The sequence below is a fragment of the Taudactylus pleione genome, unplaced genomic scaffold (assembly GCF_031769625.1).
Source record: "Taudactylus pleione unplaced genomic scaffold, aTauple2 ptg000397bl, whole genome shotgun sequence".
NCBI classification, from domain to species: domain Eukaryota; kingdom Metazoa; phylum Chordata; class Amphibia; order Anura; family Myobatrachidae; genus Taudactylus; species Taudactylus pleione.
The window spans coordinates 1,021,267-1,039,594 of NW_028284799.1; the positions used below are offsets into that span (position 1 = coordinate 1,021,267).

General features: G+C 43.2%; 1 protein-coding gene across 1 annotated transcript in view; it reads left to right on the top strand.

Annotated features, from left to right (window-relative positions):
* The window catches only part of MED13 (mediator complex subunit 13), a 139,584-nt gene that overhangs the window by 81,222 nt on the left and 40,034 nt on the right, over nt 1–18,328 (top strand). The window contains exons 11-16 of the mRNA XM_088446347.1: nt 9,167–9,248; nt 10,007–10,128; nt 10,485–10,569; nt 11,927–12,129; nt 16,089–16,285; nt 16,980–17,905. Coding sequence (XP_088302473.1) covers nt 9,167–9,248; nt 10,007–10,128; nt 10,485–10,569; nt 11,927–12,129; nt 16,089–16,285; nt 16,980–17,905 — 1,615 coding nt within the window. The remainder of the gene's footprint in view (nt 1–9,166; nt 9,249–10,006; nt 10,129–10,484; nt 10,570–11,926; nt 12,130–16,088; nt 16,286–16,979; nt 17,906–18,328) is intronic.

The following is an 18,328-nucleotide window of genomic DNA, read 5'->3' on the forward strand; positions in this document are numbered from 1 at the left end:
AACATACTTTCTTTCAGTGGTGTCGCCCTAGAGGTTATGCTCCTTGGGTGTTTCGCCTATCTAGAGTGTTGGCTTTCCTACAGGCTGGCTTAGATCACGGTCTTCGCCTTGCTTCACTGAAGGTGCAGGTGTCTGCCCTTTCAGTCTGGTTTCATCGTAGGATTGCTGCGCTCCCTGATGTCCGCAGCTTTATGCGGGGAGTTCTTCGCATTCAGCCACCTTTTATTCCACCGTTGGCTCCTTGGGATTTGGCTGTGGTCCTGAGAGCTCTTCAGGGACCGCTGTTTGAACCACTGGGCTCAGTGGACCTCAAATAGCTTACAGCTAAAACTATCTTCCTTCTGGCCATTTCCTCGGCCAGACATGTCTCGGATTTAGGGGCTCTCTCATATTGACCCCCTTTTCTAATTTTTCATAGGAATAAGGCGGTGCTTCACACTCGTCCTGCATTCCTTCCTAAAGTGGTATCAAGTTTCCACATCAACGAAGAAATTGTTGTGCCGGCCTTTAATTCCCCTGATCTTTCAGCGGGTGAGGCCACCCTGGATGTTGTACAGGCTTTAAGAATCTGTTGACCGCACCTCTTCATTTCGGAAATCGGACGCCTTGTTTGTCCTCTATGGCTTCCGTAAAAAGGGTTGGCCTGCTTCAAAGCAAACTTTAGCAGGATGGATTCGTATGGCAATTTTGGAAGCTTATCTTCATGAAGGCCTTACGGTTCCTTCCTCTGTGAGGGCTCATTCCACTAGGTCTGTAGGTCCTTCGTGGGCAGCTTGACGTGGTGCCTCTGCTGTCCAAATTTGCAAGGCTGCCACATGGTCGTCTGTCCATACCTTTGTAAGGTATTACGCTTTTGACACCAATGCGCCTCAGGATGCTTCCTTCGGTCGGCGGATTCTCCTTTCAGCGCAGGAGCGTCCACATCCTTACAGGATACTGCTTTGGGACATCCACAAGGTATCCTGTGGATACCCTGTGGACCCTGATGTAGAAAATGAGATATGAACTTACCTTTTGTTATATCTTTCTACAAAGTCCATAGGGTTCCACAGGACTCCCGCGCTGACGCACCTGCAGATGGGCTTTCTTCTGGTCACCGGTGTTTCCATCTCCTTCTGGTGAGAATGTGATTCTTGTGTGTTTCCAGATCTTTCTTCTCTTTCTTCTCCTCCTGCGGCCTATGGACGGTTACGTAACTGAGATGCCTTGGCTCGGGGGCGGGGTATAGGAGAGGGACCCTGGTGCATTCTGGGAGGCTGAAAACTTAACTCTATGGTGCCCGATGCCTGACGTCGTCATCTATACCCCAAGGCATCCTGTGGAACCCTATGGACTTCGTAGAAATAGAGATAACAAAGGTAAGTTTAAAGCACAGTTTTTACTTATTTTTCTTCTTCGGGGTCCATAGGGATCTACAGGGATACCATGGGGCTCTTATGGTTGGATGACAAGACACCAAACAATTAAAGCTTCTGCTCCCAAAATGCCCCGGGTCCTTCCCCATATATAACCCGCCCCTAGCCATAGGACTTCAATTGGTCGTTTGGTGCGGCAGGATCAAGACGCACGGATCAAGACGCACCTTTGTAACGGGACTGATCTGGCAGTACTAAGCTTTTATTTTGTTTAATTTTATTATGTTTGAGGTAGCAGTACTCGGCGTCTGTATTCAGATGCAGATAATGCGACTCAATCTACCTCCGCCGGGCAGCAACATCAGTAATTGTGCTGGTGATTTCGGCGGGTCGTGGCTGAGCATAGCTAGCAGCAATGCTGCGACCTGGACTGCATCTGATGTTCAGAGATGTCAGGTAAGGCAATTCCTCGCTTATGAGGAATTGCATGTGGCAGTCCTTGCTTTTGGTGTCAGACGCAACAGAAGCCGCTGCTGTCGGGGCCCGGGATTGTCCGCGTCCTCACTACACCAGCCGGGGCCTTATCATCTGATGCCGGGTATTGGCAGCAGACTCTTCTGCTTCCACAAGGCTAGGGTACCCGGCTGTTTAATGCAGCCTAGGTGAGGTAGATGCTCCTCCCAGACGCAGTCCCTACGAAGTGTTTTGCGCATCTTGGTTGTTCCGTCTACCCTCCACGTGTATGATACGCCCACGGTCAGTGCGCTCTGTAGCTGTGGTCTCAGGAGGGTCAGGGTCAGTCTCCCTGTATACCTGTCCCTTGGTTAAGGTATATGGTGCTCTATATCCTACCATTCCTTTGCGTTGCTGTAGTTGATTTAGAGCCAATTGTAATTGTTACATATGCATTGTATGTGACTGTTTGCTAGCTGCTGATTGACAGTGTTTTATAATAGATTTAAAAATAAAAGACAGTTTTCTCTCAATCCTTTTTGGTTGGAGGTTTGTTTCTGAGTACTTCACATCAATTAAGATATTGTGAAGGCTGTCACATAACATTGCAATTATTGCCTTTATTGTCCATGTCAAAAGATAAAGGGAAACAGGAGGGGGATCAGCCTGTGCCGGTTCCATGTAAGTCATGTACGGCTTATGTGTTCTCTCAGTATGTAAAGGATGGTTTGTGTGTTGTCTGTTATAAAGAGTCACCTCACCAATCCAGTTCACCTGTCCCTGGACAAGAACCATCCTGGGTTAACTCTTTATCCTAGGTTATGAAGGTTGTGGATCGTATGGCTGCTCCTACTATGCCTCCTTGGATGGGGTGTCCACAGTATATGATGTTTATGGCCATTCTAGTCAGATTATGGCACCATCTGATGTTGAGAACAGACCGGTAGTGACCTAAGCGCAAGTTATCTTTTTATCAGTCTGCCCAACATATGGATTCAGACACATCAGGGGAATCGGATGGTGCACAGGGTATCTCTCCAGGATCTAGCTCTGGGGAGGAGGATCATCCATCCACAGTGGATGTTCCTTCTTTGGTGAGGGTGGTTAAATCAGTTCTAGATATTCAGGATGATGAACCAGCTCATAGTAAGAAGGCTCCAATGGTTATTCACCACCGGAAGGTGGTCAAAACTGAGTTCCCTGTATCTGAACAGCTTACAGAGCTTATCGAGGAGGCATGGGGTAACCCTGATAATTGTTTTATGTGAATAAAAGAATAACATCTTTGTATCTGTTCCCACCTTCTGTATGTACTAAATGGAAGGTAACTCCTACTGTGGATGCTCATGGAACACATTTAATCAGAAATGCTACATTGCCTATTCCATCAGCGTCTTCGCTGAAGGATTCCACAGATAAAAAGATTGAAGCCAGTCGTAAAACAATATTTTCGTCTTCTGGAGCAGTTACTCGTCCAGCTATGGCTGGAGCCTGGGTAGCCAAAGCTGTTGAATGGATAAGGGCATTGGAGAATTCACTACCAAATGCTACCAGAGAACAAATGATGAATATCTCCCACATACGGGAAGCAGCCTATCTGGGAAGGGCTGCAGTGGATGCTGGAATTTTAGCTTTTAAGGCATCAATAGTGGCACACAGGGCCCTTTGATTAGGAAAGCTGATAAAGGATCAAAGAGGGCGCATCTAAGTCTTTCCTTTCTATGGAAAGGTACTTTTTGGAGCAGTGTTGAATAATCTAATCACTACTCTGGCGGCTTCAAAATCTGCAGGTTTGCCATCTATGTCAAAGACTAGATCTAGGCAGGTTTGTTTTCAGTCTTTCCGTCCTCGGGGACGAGCAAAGGAACAGTCTTCCTCTAGGCCAACCTGTTTCCGCAAGTCTAAGCGACAAGCTAAGAGGTCTGGCCCTCAAGACGTCCAGCTTCTAAGCCGGACAACAAGCCCTCGGCCTGATGGAGCGGGCCTCCTCCTGGGGGATCCCAGGGTAGGAGGCCGACTTCTTCTCATGAGCGATGATACTGGATCAGAACCTCTATATACCCCTGCCTATACCTTCTAATATCCTACCTATAAACCTCTAAGGATGACGCTAATTTGCATACGCAGTCATACAGTAAAATACTTGTGCTTTGGAACCACAGATTCCAGGTCTTAAGTGTTATTCAGGTAAAAGTACAGTCAGTTACACGCTATTGATCCAGACACAATTTGGCGCAAAGGAATTATACAGACCCAAGTACAGTATACATACGCAGCGCTTTCTGGTCCAGATGTTAGGCAGCAGCAAGAATCGCCGTAACTTATGGCGATGGTCACAGATATATTCGCATAATGCTAATAGTATTATCGCCACATGTACTAAAGTGTGAGTTTATCTAAAATGGCGCTTAGGCGGCCATTCGCAAAATGGCGTCTTGCGGCCAGTCGCAAGATGGTGTCGCTGCGATTAAATTTTAAACTGATCTTGTCTCAGCCAATAATCCAGTTTCGACAGGAGACATCCCTACCAGAAGTTTTTTGCACAAATCTTCCATCAGATGCAGTCAAGGCCTTGGCCCTTCAGGAAGCCATTCACTCCCTGCTGCAGGAGGGGGTAATGAACCCGGTTCCTGTGTCGCAACAGCTAAGGGGTTATTATTTAAATCTATTTCTGGTTCAGAAACTGAATGGTGCTTATCGCCCTATACTAAATCTAAAAACCCTCCACAGGTTTAACCATGTACCCAAGTTTCGTATGGAAACTCTCCGGTCAATTATTTTGGCAATGGAGCCGGGGGATTACATGGTTTCTCTGGACATTCAGGATGTATATCTGCATGTTCTTTATACCATCCCACCAACAATTCTTATGGTTTGCTGTCCTTCAGCAACATTACTAATTTCAGGCTGTACCCTTTGGCCTGTTTATGGCTCCCTGGGTATTTACCAATATAATGGCAGTCATGACTGCCTATTTCAGGCATTGGGGAGTCAGAATTCTTCCATATCTGGATGACCTTCTGATATTAGCACAAACTCCAGTTATGTTACAAAACCATCTTCAAATTAACATAGCCTGCCTACAAAGGCACGGCTGGATAATCAATTGGAAGAAATAGTCACTTTTTCCAATACAGCAGATGGTACATCTGGGAGCTTTCCTGGATTCTCGGGCACAGTGTTTCTGCCAGAGGACAAGATTGCGAATCTATTATTGCGAATACGCAAGCGATTTGTATCTATTCTGTTAGCAATGCAGGTCCTGGGATCAATGGTATCCACCTTCGACATGGTGGGGTACGCTCAGTTCTATTCCACGCCTCTACAAAGATTGATTCTCTCCAGGTGGAACAGACAGCATCATCTTATAAGGTCTGAGGATTCTTCTCACTCCAGAGGTTCGTCACTCCCTCCTTTGGTGGCTGAGAAAGAATCATCTAAACAAAGGGCGCCCGTTCTGGATTCCAAATTGGGTGCTTCTCACCACGGACGTCAGCCTTCATGGATGGGAAGCAGTGACAGGTCATCACACCTTTCAGGGAAGATGGACAAAGAAAGTAATCTGCCAATAACTATTCTGGAACTGCAAGCAGTATACAGAGCTCTTATGGCACAGGACCTGGTCCAGGGTAGGCCAATACAGATCCAGTCCGACAATGCAACTACAGTGGCCTACTTCAATCATCATTTAGGCACAAGAAGTTATGCAGCATGAAGGAAGTGACAAAGCTGATATGGGCAGAACGTTATCTTCCGGCCATCTTGGCAATCTTCATACCAGGAGTACTCAATTGCGAAGCAGACTTCGAAAGTTGCCAGGGCATACATGCCTGAGAGTGGTCTCTCCATCCGGGAGTGTTTCAGCTCCTGGTAACCAAATGGGGTCTACCAGAGAGAGATCTCATGGTGTCACGCCACAACCACAAGGTCCCCAGGTCCAGGTCCAGAGACCAATCAGCAGCCTTCATGGACGCACTGGCAGTAAGATAGGATTTCAAGTTGGCGTATCTTTCCTCAGATTTCTCTACTCCCAAGAGTTCTCAGAGAATTCAAGCAGGAAGGCGGAACAGTAAATACTGGTGGCTCCGGCTTGGCCCAGACGTCATTTGTTCACCGACATCCAGAATCTGTCCATACCCTCTTCCTCTATGGCAAAATCTGCTAACGCAGGGTCCCTGCCGACATTCGGACATACCCCATCTGGCTTTGATGGTGTGGCTTTTGAATCTTCCATCCTGAGCGAAAGGTTTTTCCAGTTCTGTAAGTCAAACTGATTATGGAAGTCTGCCTCTGCCCGCATCTATTAGAGTTTGCTATTCTTTTGGTCAGTGGTGTTCCCATAGGAAGTATGATCCTAAGATATTCAGGATTTCCAGGGTACTGGCTTTTCTTCAGACAGGCTTAGACAAAGGTCTACGCCTGGCCACTTTGAGAGTGCAGGTTTCTGCACTGTCAGTCTGGGTTCAGAAGAAGATTGCTTCATTACCAGATGTTAGAATTTTTTTTTCCAGGGAGTTTTGCGAGCTCAGCCTCCTTTCTGTTCCACCGGTAGCACCGTGGGATTTGTCATTTGGCTCTTAGGTGACTACAAACTTCCCCATTTGAACCTTTGGACTCTGGATTTTAAGTGGTTAACAGCAAAGACACTTTTTTTTTTTTCTTCTTGCTATTTCTTCTGCTTGAAGAGTCTCTGATTTGGCAGCACTTTCTTGTTGCTCCCCGTTTTTTATTTTTCACCAGGATAAAGCTGTTCTTCGTACAAGGGACAGTTCTCTTCCTATGGTAGTTTCCCATTTTCATGTGAAATGAAGAAATTGTTGTAACAGCTTTTCAGGCTCCAGATCTTTCTGTAGGCGAAGCCTCCCTGGATGTAGTTTGTGGTCTCCGTATCTCTGTGGAGCGTACAAACTCTGTTAGAAAATCAGGTGCTCTTTTTGTATTATATGGTCTTTACAAATGAGGATGGCCTGCTAATAAGCAGACTCTGGCGAGATGGCTACGCATGACTCTCTCAGGTGTACACACAGGCTAATCTCTCTGTCCCAACCACGTTGACAGCACATTCTACTCGGTCTGTAGGGCCATTGTGGGCATTTAGCCGTGGTGCCTCTGCTGAACAGTTGTGTAAGGCAGCCACGTGGTCTTCAGTCAACTTTTTCTTTATTACTTTTGCCTCTCAGGATACTTCCTTTGGGCGACGAGTTCTCCTTTCTGCTCAAGAGCGTCTCCCAACCTAAAGGAACTGTTTTAGGACATCCCCGTGGTATCCCTTTGGATCCCTCTGGACCCCGAAGAAGAAAATTAGAGTTATAGCTCCTTTTTTTTCGAGGTTCACATGGCACCCACCCTGACGCACCTGGCCTCATTGGGTTATTTTCTTTCGTTTACAGATTCCCTCATCTTATGGAAGTGTTTCTGGTGTACGATTGTTCTTCCTTCTCTTTCCTTTTCCTGCCTTGAGGCTTGTTAACTAAACTGAAGATCTATGGCTAGTGGCGGGGTATATATGGGGAAGGACCTGGGGCATTCTGGGAGCAGAAGCTTTAGCTGTTTGGTGCCTGGTCTTCCAACCATAATATCTCCATGGTATCCCTGTGGACCCTATGGACCTTGAAGAAAAGGAGTCATCTATGTAAGTCTTCCATAACTGGAATTATCTCCATATGAAGTATCGCAGCTATTCGTGTAACCTGTAACACAGGAGATATCCCTGGTATCTCCTGGTTACAGTCCCATTTCCCTTAATTTCCATACTTCCCATACATTAGCTTGGGGATGTAGAAATGAGTGTGTTCATCAACTTTGTAACTGTACACCATCCTCAGATGATGTACAGCTCCTGATGGTAGTTACAAGCTGCAGTTTAAACAGCAGCTTGTGCAGTAGAGGGATCTTTTCAGATCCCTCTCTGCTGTGTTCTGGTTGCCTGCGGCTGCCAGCTACCCTCGTCCCTCCTCCCGGCTCCACTGCACTCACCACTGCATGAAAGTATGTCTGCGCCTGGCCGGTCACTCTTACTTTTATCCTTCTCCTCTGGTCTTGCGAGAATCTTGGGAGCCTGTCTTCAAGCTGCGTATGTGCAGCTTGAAGACAGCATTGAAAACTGGAGGAGCGGGAGAACAGTCTCTTCCGAAAAATTACCATAGAAACAGCAGTTTTTCGGATGTAATAGTTTAGGGCAGGAGGCATGATGAATGCCTCCCAAACTTTGTTTGAACTCGCAGTGAATTCAAACCTTTATCACAAGTGATAATTGTTTTGATGAGGAGCCCTCTGACTTTGAACTTATCTCAGGAGGATTATTGGGAGTTCCCAGGTGAAATCTGACTTCTATCTTATACCCCTTTTCCACTACCGCTAAAACCCAGGTTATTTCCATGACAACCCGGGTCACGGCTCAGTGGAAAAGGATCCTAAAAAAAAAAAATCCCGGGTCAGCCAACCAGGCATTTCTTTCTGGCTCTCCAGTAGGGTTTTACGCGTGTAAGACATGGGTAAGTTTCAGTGGAAACTGGTATGCCAGGTCATCTGACCTGGGTCCCATTCACAGCCTAGGGAAAGCTGCATTTCCTGGTGCTTGGAAATTATGCAATCTCCAAGCGCTGGCAGAGGTAATCCCTGGCAATATCCTGTGATTTTGGTGGAATAGATATTGGACTAGAGAGGACCCAAGGCACTGAGCTCTGGTCACGGGTGTTATGGACTCCGAGTGGGACTCTGATCAACTGCATTGTCCCCCCTGGGATCAGCAGCATAGTCAAGTTAGGGTTGCTATATTTTAAAAATAAAAAACAGAGGGTGTGGCCAAATCAGGGAGGTGTAGTGATGTCTATCCCACAAAAAGTTTTTAAAAATTACAATTTGCTGTGCTCCTAGCTCATCACAGAAGCAGCTCCATGGCCTCTGTGCAAGCCCTCAGAGCAGCAACACAGTAGTAACCCTTATGCACAGTATGCCACACAGTAGTAGTGCCCATTATACACAGTATACCACAGAGTATAGCTCCTTATTCACATTAAAGTGCAGATAGGTAAGGGGGGCCATAATGTGATTTAAGGAGCTTTATGCCCCACATTAGTGGCAGTTAGGTAAGGGGTGTCTCTAAAGAGTGGACTGGGCATAATGCCCAGCCACTCACAAGGGCCTCGGGGTATTGGCTGCCTACCTTAGGGCATATAAAGTGACCTGGGCCTAATACCCTGGGAGGGGGGGGTTCAGACTTCAGTTATTGCTCACACTTTTATACCCTGTTGTTCCAGTGTTCACCAGAATATTTTGATAAAAATATTTAAAGTAAGCACAATAATTTTTTCAGTCCTGCTTTGTGAGTAAACCTAATCCTATCACTTACTTTTTAGGGAGAAGATGGGATGTCTGGTGAGGTGTTAACACAAGAAGGTGAAGATGCTATGTCCCTATTCAGTCCATCAGTTAAACAAGGTGAGAAGTTAAAACATTTGTGTATAATGAATTTATATGTTGGGGTCGCATTCTCAAAGAAGGTATGTATACTTGTAATGTTCACTCTTTCAGTGAGATGTCAATTAATTTTATTATGTTAATAATTTTTGTTATGTTAATAGTCTTTATTGAAGTGTGCCATTTTTTTCTCATTTTTATTGTTCCCTTCAGAAAGCGAAAACCTCCGTACTGTATATTTGTGTATTAAGTTAAAGTTGCATATTTGTGTTTTACTAGGAATATAAAATACAACTGTTAATTATCCCTGAAATTCCTTATCTGCGAAGGTTGGTCTTTCATGAGAGTAGTTAGCTCTGTGCTTGCCATTTCAGACATTGCGCAAAATCATGATCACATGGACTTTTTACTGCTAAGGCCCAAATTTAAAAATATAAATAAAAAGATAGTGATGGGTGCAAAGCTTGCACTACACACTTCAGTAGCATTCAGTGCAGTGGTAGGCAACAGGTGGCCCTCTAAGCCTTCACTCGTGGTCCGCAGCTCTGTCCTGCTTTAGTGTTTGATTTGGTTGTTCTAGTTTGTACTACTTGATTAAAATGTCCATTTGTTATTACTGATGGGCCCTATTTCTTTCATTAACTGTATATTACGGGAGTAATAGGTGACCCTATTAAAGGTTAGAGGGCCATCTGTGCGATCCCTGAAGCATATCGGTTGCCTATCACTGATTTTAGCTGGAGTAGATGTTCTCTTGATCGTTAATTATTTATTTGCAGATCCTCAGCGATCATCTGCTCATGCCCGTACAGCATCAACTAGTCTCTTTCATGAAACAGACCTTGTGGTTTCTTACACAGATCTGGACAACCTTTTCAATTCTGATGAAGATGATCTCACGGTAAGCTTCTCCTACACTGCACGTGAAAGATATTTACACTTTTTAATTATTTTTTAGTTATATATCTTTTTTTGTACTTTCACACCCAATGTGGTATGTGTGTTTTTAAGTATGTGTATTTGTGTATGTGTGTGTGTGTGTGTGTATGTATATATATATATATATATATATATGTGTGTATGTATGTTCTATTTGTCTTCATTTAGGACTGGTCGTTAATTGGTATATTAGTGTGATTGTTACAAATTTAAAAAAAAAAAATTTATTTTTTTTTATAAATCACAACTTATGTCTTATTATTATTGCTTGAAAGTTTTAAATAAGTTTTTTTTTTTTTACTTTTATGTTCTTTGCAGCCTGGATCTAAGAGAACCCATAACACCGACGATAAGAACAACAAAGACTCAAAATCTGGAAACTTGGACCCTCTCTCCTGCATAAGTAATTGGTTTTCTCATTCAAAACATTTCCCAAACAGTAGGGTGTTTTTTTTTATGTGAGAGAGAGTTCTGTTCTTAAAATGACTGATACAGATGTGATGTTTTGCTGCTTTGTCAGTTGTTTAATTATTGTTTTGGACAACATCTCACTGGGTTAGAGGGAAACCTGTTGTAGCTTTTCATGCAGCTAGCATATGGTGATCATTACATTTAGCAGCTGATTAGCTAGGAGCTGCAGGTAATCTAGTCTGATCTCATATACAGTATGCACTTTGACAACAGAAGGTTGATTGTCACACCCAGATGTACTGACCTCTCTAATATTTAAATGCTTATGGAGCAAATACTGACTGCAGATACCCTATTTGGATCGAATTTCCGTAAAGATTTTATTGCTTCCTTCAATAGCCTTTTTTGCCTAAAATGGTTTCCAATGTTTATTTTTTGGGGAAGTGTTTTATTGCATGTTTCTACCACACGCAGTGTTCATGAGATTCCATAAAAACCCTCCATATAATGTTTTGATATAAAGCAAGTGTTACAATCCAGTAAGACCTAAATAAAAATTTTCTGCACACTTAGTGAGTACTTGAGATGAGAGGAATGATGTTATCTCTGTAGGGTGTGCCACAGAAAAGCAGCTTAGCGGGCTCTTTGTGAGTTGAAATGTGCTGATTGCCGTCTTGGGGCTCTGGCGAATATCTGATTAACAGCTCCCTACTATGGCAGTGTCCTAACAAAACAGAAGGCACACTACGTAGCACTGGCTGCAGGGGCCAAGTACAAAGTAGCCAGCCGCTATATGCTATCCTACTGTATGCTACAAGGAGGACGACTATAATTGTCATCAGTAGGTAGTATTGATCTATGACTTGTAAGACTAGCAGTCGATGGTTAAGGCATTCTTGGCTATGCTGATGTGGGTAGCAGTATAGTGAAAATTTTAGGAATTTTCAGGTCTTGACCTAGAAGAAAAATACAGGAAATCTTTTGAGGGTTTTTTGCTCAAACTGAAATCTATATTTGTATTCAAACCTGAGAAAGCGTGTTTACTTAGATGAATTACATATTTGTGGGGGTGTGAGGAAAGATGAGAAATAGTGCACATTAACATTAGCAACCCTATTTTTTAATGAGTGGAATTCAGTTTAACATCATGTGCTTCAGTAAAGCTCTGACGAAGGCACTTTGCAACCTGTATCTCTGCTAATTAGTGAAGATCGTGTACTGTAGTATAACCACCGGCACATCACACTAAATCTAATTCCTCCCAATGACATCAGTCATCTCTCCCAAGATTTTCAACCAAAGTGCATTTGTACAATATATGCAAACCGCGTTGTTTGTGTATTCTGTAGGTACAGTTGATCTTCATAAAATGTATCCCACGCCACCATCTTTGGAACAGCACTTCATGGGCTTTTCTCCTATGAACATGAACAGCAAAGATTACTGCAATATGGACACTACACCAGGTGGTACAACACTTGACGGAATAACTGCCCAGTTCAAAATCGAAATTGATGAAGGATTCTGTAGCCCGAAACCTTCTGAAATTAAGGTAAATTTAAGCTGCCTTTTTTTTTTTTTCTTTTCTTCAAATTTAGCTCAGTGTTGGATTCATTTTGCTAATCAGAGTTCTAAAGTGATATATTTTCTTACCGTTCTTTATGCAAAACCGGATTGGTTTTATCTGCCATTGTCAGCCTTTGCTGTATATATGCATTTCTCCCATATATGTTCTTCAAATAGCCCATAATAGGTTGGTGTAATTTAAAAAGTAAAAGGAAACGTTTTGTCCTATTTAAAATTAGATAAAAAAATAATTTTTTTATAGTGCCTAGCAGGTCAGGCTGTGTTTATGTAACAAATTGTATATGTGGTGTCGGTGATTGTTACTATATTTGAGTTTTGCTGATGATTTGTCTCTACCATGCTGTCGGGCACCTAAGTCTCAATGAGTTATCGACAGATTGGAGTGGGCTGCAAAGCTCCCTAGGTAGTCACCTGGGGGCTCCTATTCTATCATCCTATTACTCTCTCAGTGAGAATCTTAACCCTGATCAGTCACACAGGACTCTGCTTGCAGAGTCGGTGGCCTGATAAGGGGCTTTGGGTACTTGGAAGCTCTCCCTAAGCATACATCAGTTGGAAGGAGTGTGACCCTTACAGGACAGTGGCTGATGGTATGCCGTGTATTGTGGGTAGCTGCAGCCACGGGCAGCATAGCAACTCTTCGACTGGCTATAGTTCATGTAAGGTTGTCAAGGCACACAATTCTGAATGGTCTGCCTTTACCTCTTCTGCATCCTCTGCTTCAGTAACGTATTTTGACCATAGATGGGCCATCTGCTGTTTTTTTGTTTTTGTCTGTGTAGGGTTTGTATCTTGTGTTCTCTGTACCTACATTTTATTTCTGTTTGTCATGTCGTAGAAGGGGAGTCATTCCAGATCTATATTTGGATGGGTTTTATATGTACACTATTTACACTATGTTCATCTAAATAGCTCAGCAGGCAGTTAGGCACAGATGAATTATATGCAGCATGTGAAGTTGATAGCCAAATGTCGCTCATGCCTCTGGATTTCCAAAGTGAACTAGCAGAGCCACATTTGGCTAGATTCCTGGCCTTTCTCTTAGCTTGCTTTGTATCCCCCAGCTAGCAGGTAAAGGCATCAGTCTCTCCACTTCTCCCTGATGCTTTCGCTGATTCATGCATCAGCATGGTCTTGTTCAGGTGTCTTCTGGTCCCACAGTGGTGCAATTAGACATGCTGGTTTTTCCACAAGGTCTAAGATGGTGCAGGAGCCTCCTTGGCTTAGTGTGCAACTAAAGGTGGCCATACACTGCACGATATATGTGTCGATCAGACGGATCGTCGTGATATAGGTGCCATATCGTGCCGTGTATGGGCACGATATCGTACCTGATATGGTGCTGCGCGCTCCCGTGGGATCGTAAATCGTATCCCCAGATCTTCCCACAGGCTCATCTGATCTAGGATGCGATGTACGATCCCATTCAGATGGAGGGGGGAGCCAGCATATCGCGCGTTCAGCGGGGACCATGCGATTGTGAGCGCGATTCGTCTGCCGACGGATCGGCAATTGCCCTACACGGTGCATAGTACCGTTTATGGCTACCATAAGATGTCCAATGAGGCATAAGGTTTCTTGCTGTGGCAGCAAGGAGGTGAAATGTCAATGCTATTATGCGCTTAATGTGGACTGAATATTCAATAATGTAGCATGTATATTTACATGTTAGTTAGCTGTGGCATCAGTAAAGTGTCTGTAACTGCAGCATCTGGAGTTAAGGTGCCTACACACTAGACGACCTGCAAACAATACGATGTCGTCAGTGATTTCCCTTAAACTCTCCCCGCCCCTCCAGGACACTATATGGTGCATAAACTGCACAATCTGATCTATCGTGCATGATCTAAAGACTTGCATATCTTTAGATTGTGCGCAATATATAATGGGCTGTCGGACACACACAGATTTTTGCATGGATCAGTGAGATCCATGCAAGTGTCTGTGTAAAATAAAGTGTGTAAAAATTAAGAGCCAGTCCTGGTTGTCAAAATACAGGGGACAAACAACGTAGGGGTCCCCTGCATTTAGCACAGCCAGCATTGTGCTCAGCTGAGCTGGTTTTGGAAATACAGGGGACAAAAAATAGACCCTGTATAATCCATAACCAACACCAAACTCTTTCTAGCGGGGGGAGTAATTCAACAACCAGGGAAACCCTTTCACCGCGTCCCCCGGCCAAAGCATTACACCTGACCACTAGTCAGCCCAGGCCGGAGATCACACTCTCCAAGGCACCTCAGGCCTGGGCTAATAGCCCGTGGCTAGCCCTGGCACCCCTGGGTGGTAGGTGCCGGGTTGATAGTGTAGTGCAAAGTTAAATGTAAAAATATTGTCTCTTGCAGTAGAACTACAGGTCCCAGCAAGCCTCCCCCGCATGTTGGTACTTGGAGAACCACAAGTACCAGCATGTGGGGCATTAATGGCCTGCTGGTACCTGTAGTTCACCTGCAAAATAAATATTAAAGTAAACACATGAGACACACCGTGAGAGTACAGTTTATTAAAACATACATGCACACTCACTATCGCACATACTCACCTGGTATCCCTGAAGCCATTCACGGCACTTGTCCAAGTAGAAATTAAAAAAAAGAAATACATACTCTCCTCTTCCTCACATGGATCACGTCTTCTTCTTTCTAAGTAGACATCCACAGTCTTCGCAAAAGAAAAAAACGAATTGACCTGAGCGAATGTCCGCTCAGCAGCGGGATTTCTCTATAGAAATTCCGGTGCTGAGCATCTCACTGATCCGTCCATGCATCTGTGTCAAGTAATGACGTCTGAACAACATATCATTCAGGCAATAAACACTGAGCGATATGCCGCTGATCTTGTACGAGATTGCCAGATCTTAACTGCTGCAGGTAAGATCTGAAAATACGACAGACGACCCGCGGGTGCGCGCATCGTTATCGTAAGTGGACACTTACGATTTGCACATATTCTGCACGATGTGTCGTTGCGATGCGTCGGAATCTGACAAATCGTGCATAATCTCGTCTAGTGTGTAGGCAGCTTTTTAAATCCCGCTGGGACTAGAGCAGTGTTGTTTTAAAATGTGTCTGGGAAATGCGTTAATATGTTTTAACAGGTTATGTTTAATGGTTGGCACTGCTATGCTGGAATAGTTAATGTCCAGCGCTGCAGCACTGAAAGGGACTTAGTCCCAGTGCTGTGTGTTTTTGTAGAATTGTATTTTTAATGCATTGTATTGTTGTTTTGGAAAATAAAGGCCCCCATACATCAGCAATTGGTTGTGGCAATTCTGCCAGTTATGTCAGTATGAACTAACCTCTCTTAAATTACTGCTGCGTTTAAAAGCACTTACAGGACGTTTGCCTTCAAACACACGTAGGTACTTATCTGAGGAAACAATGGACCATAGTGCTTTAGTGGCCCTCTGGACAATGGGACTTGCCTCTGTATAACGACTGCTCCATGGAATTATTGCCCTTTTGGTCTTTTTTAATAGCGTTTAGCAGTGACTGACGTGGCATTCTGAAAACGTTATCCTTTTGGTCAGGAAGTCCTGTCATATCCTCTGGCCAAGAATTTAAGTTTGTCCAGATGTGCCAATAATGTAGAAGGATCACTAGAGTATGTGTGTGTATATGTATGTATATATATATATATATATATATATATATATATGTGTGTGTATGTATGCGTGTGTGTATGTATGTATGTATGTGTGTGTATATGTATATATATATATATATATATATATATATATATATAATTTATATATACTGTATATTATAATATATTTATTTCTTTTTATATTTCCCCATGCTGTGCTCACTTATTAACTTTATTAACAAGTACATGTAACAAGCTTCAGGGTTCCTTGTAGTAATTGTCATATTCATTGGTTATTCTGTGAAGTGTCTCGATTCACTTTATTTTATTTTTTTGTAGGACTTCTCCTATGTATACAAACTGGAAACATGTCAAGGGATGGTGGGGTGCACCATGTTTGCGCCTTTAAAGACTCTACCTAGCCATTGTTTGCCACCCATCAAACTGCCAGATGACTGCATTTACCGTCCCAGTTGGACAGTTGGGAAACTGGACCTTCTTCCACCTGTACCTACAATGCCTTTCATCAAAGATGGGTATGTTTCTCCCTTGGTGAACTCTTCAGTTGTAACTACAGTATTATGCTGGTAAACTTTATGTATGCAAATGATGGAGAGAGTAGCAGATCCAATAAAAGCTTAGTGATTACATTGTAAAAAGTTTTTTGCTTACATTTGTAATTTAAACAGAAACCTGTTAACTGAACGCATATTACAGGTTGAGTCTCCCATATCCAAATATTCCGAAATACGGAATATTCCGAATTACGGAATAATTTTGGCATGACTGAGATAATAAAACCTTTGATTTTTGATGGTTCAATGTACACAAACTTTGTCTAAGGCACAAATTATTAAATATATGGTATAAAATTACCTTCAGGCTGTGTGTATAGGGTGTAAATGAAACATAAAATTATTTCATGTATGTACACAAACTTTGCTTGAGCTACAAAATTATTGAAAATATTGTATAAAATGACCTGCAGGCTATGTGTATAAGGTGCATATAACACATATATGCATTCTGTGTGTATATTGGGGTCCCATTCCCAAGATATTTCATTATGATATGCAATTATTCCAAAATACGGAATATTCCGTTATCCAAAATACCCCTGGTCCCAAGCATTTTGGATATGGGAGACTCAACCTGTACCTTATTTTATATCTACTCCAATTTACTATTGTATATTGGAGTCATACTAAATCCTTATCCTCTCTTCCTCAGGAATATTTCTAGTGTCAGTAGTGCAATTGATCAAGAATATGTACAAAGCTACACACCACAAACGCATACACCTTTTGGGATGTCAAATAGTGCCCCACCAAGCAATGGAGGAGCAGGCATCCTTCCTTCTCCTGCCACACCTCGCTTTTCCGCTCCCACTCCACGAACCCCAAGAACACCCCGTACTCCAAGAGCAGGTGGTGGTCCAGCCAGTGTTCAGGGGTCTGTAAAATATGAGAACTCAGATTTGTACTCTCCAGCCTCCACGCCATCAACATGCCGACCATTGAACTCTGTAGAACCAGCAACTGTTCCATCAATCCCAGAGGCCCATAGCCTTTATGTCAACCTTATCCTCTCAGAATCTGTGATGAATCTTTTCAAGGATTGTAATTTTGACAGCTGCTGTATCTGTGTATGCAACATGAACATTAAAGGAGCTGATGTTGGCGTGTATATCCCTGATCCTACCCAAGAAGTACAGTATCGTTGTACATGTGGGTTTAGTGCAGTGATGAATAGAAAGTTCGGCAACAACTCTGGCTTATTTTTGGAGGATGAGTTGGATATCATTGGTCGACATACAGATTGTGGTAAAGAAGTGGAAAAACGCTTTGATGCTGTAAGAGCTGCAGGAACGGATCATGGGATATTAAAGGATACAGAAAAAATGCCTGATGAGTTGATACTACTCCTACATGATCAGTGCACTAATTTATTCTCTCCATTTGGTATTATGGAAGAAGAGCCAATAGCCAAAACCAGCATTGTGAGTTATGCAGCACGTGTTGAAGAACAGGACTGTTGTAATGATTGCTACTTAGCCTTGGAGCACGGCCGACAGTTTATGGACAACATGTCTGGTGGCAAAGTTGATGAAGCACTTGTTAGAAGTTCTTGCTTACACTGTTGGTCTAGAAGAAATGGTGAGTACCTATAAGTTTTTTTTTTTTTTATTATTATTTTTATATTTGTTAAATAACTGCTGTAAATTATGTAAAATAAGTCAGGAGTTCTCGGACTATTTAAAATCACAGAAGTTTAGATTGAGTGCTTATAAGCAATCCAGGGGGGGGGGGGGAATCCATTAGCCGTGGGACTTACCATGGTTGTGTAGCTCCTGGGGTGAGTGCCTGGAGCTTTTCAATTATATCCATCAGAAAGCCCCGTATCCCTGCCCTAATGCATAGTAAGGTGCAGATTCTCTGTTAAGTGCCCGGATCTACAGTATGCCGTTACCGTGCGCAGTTAGCTCGCGTTGAACTTAATGTGGATTTCTGTTTGCAACTTGGATCTGTAGTCCCCGTGGCTGACTGAATTCCAACCAAAAGGATTAAATATCTGTGATT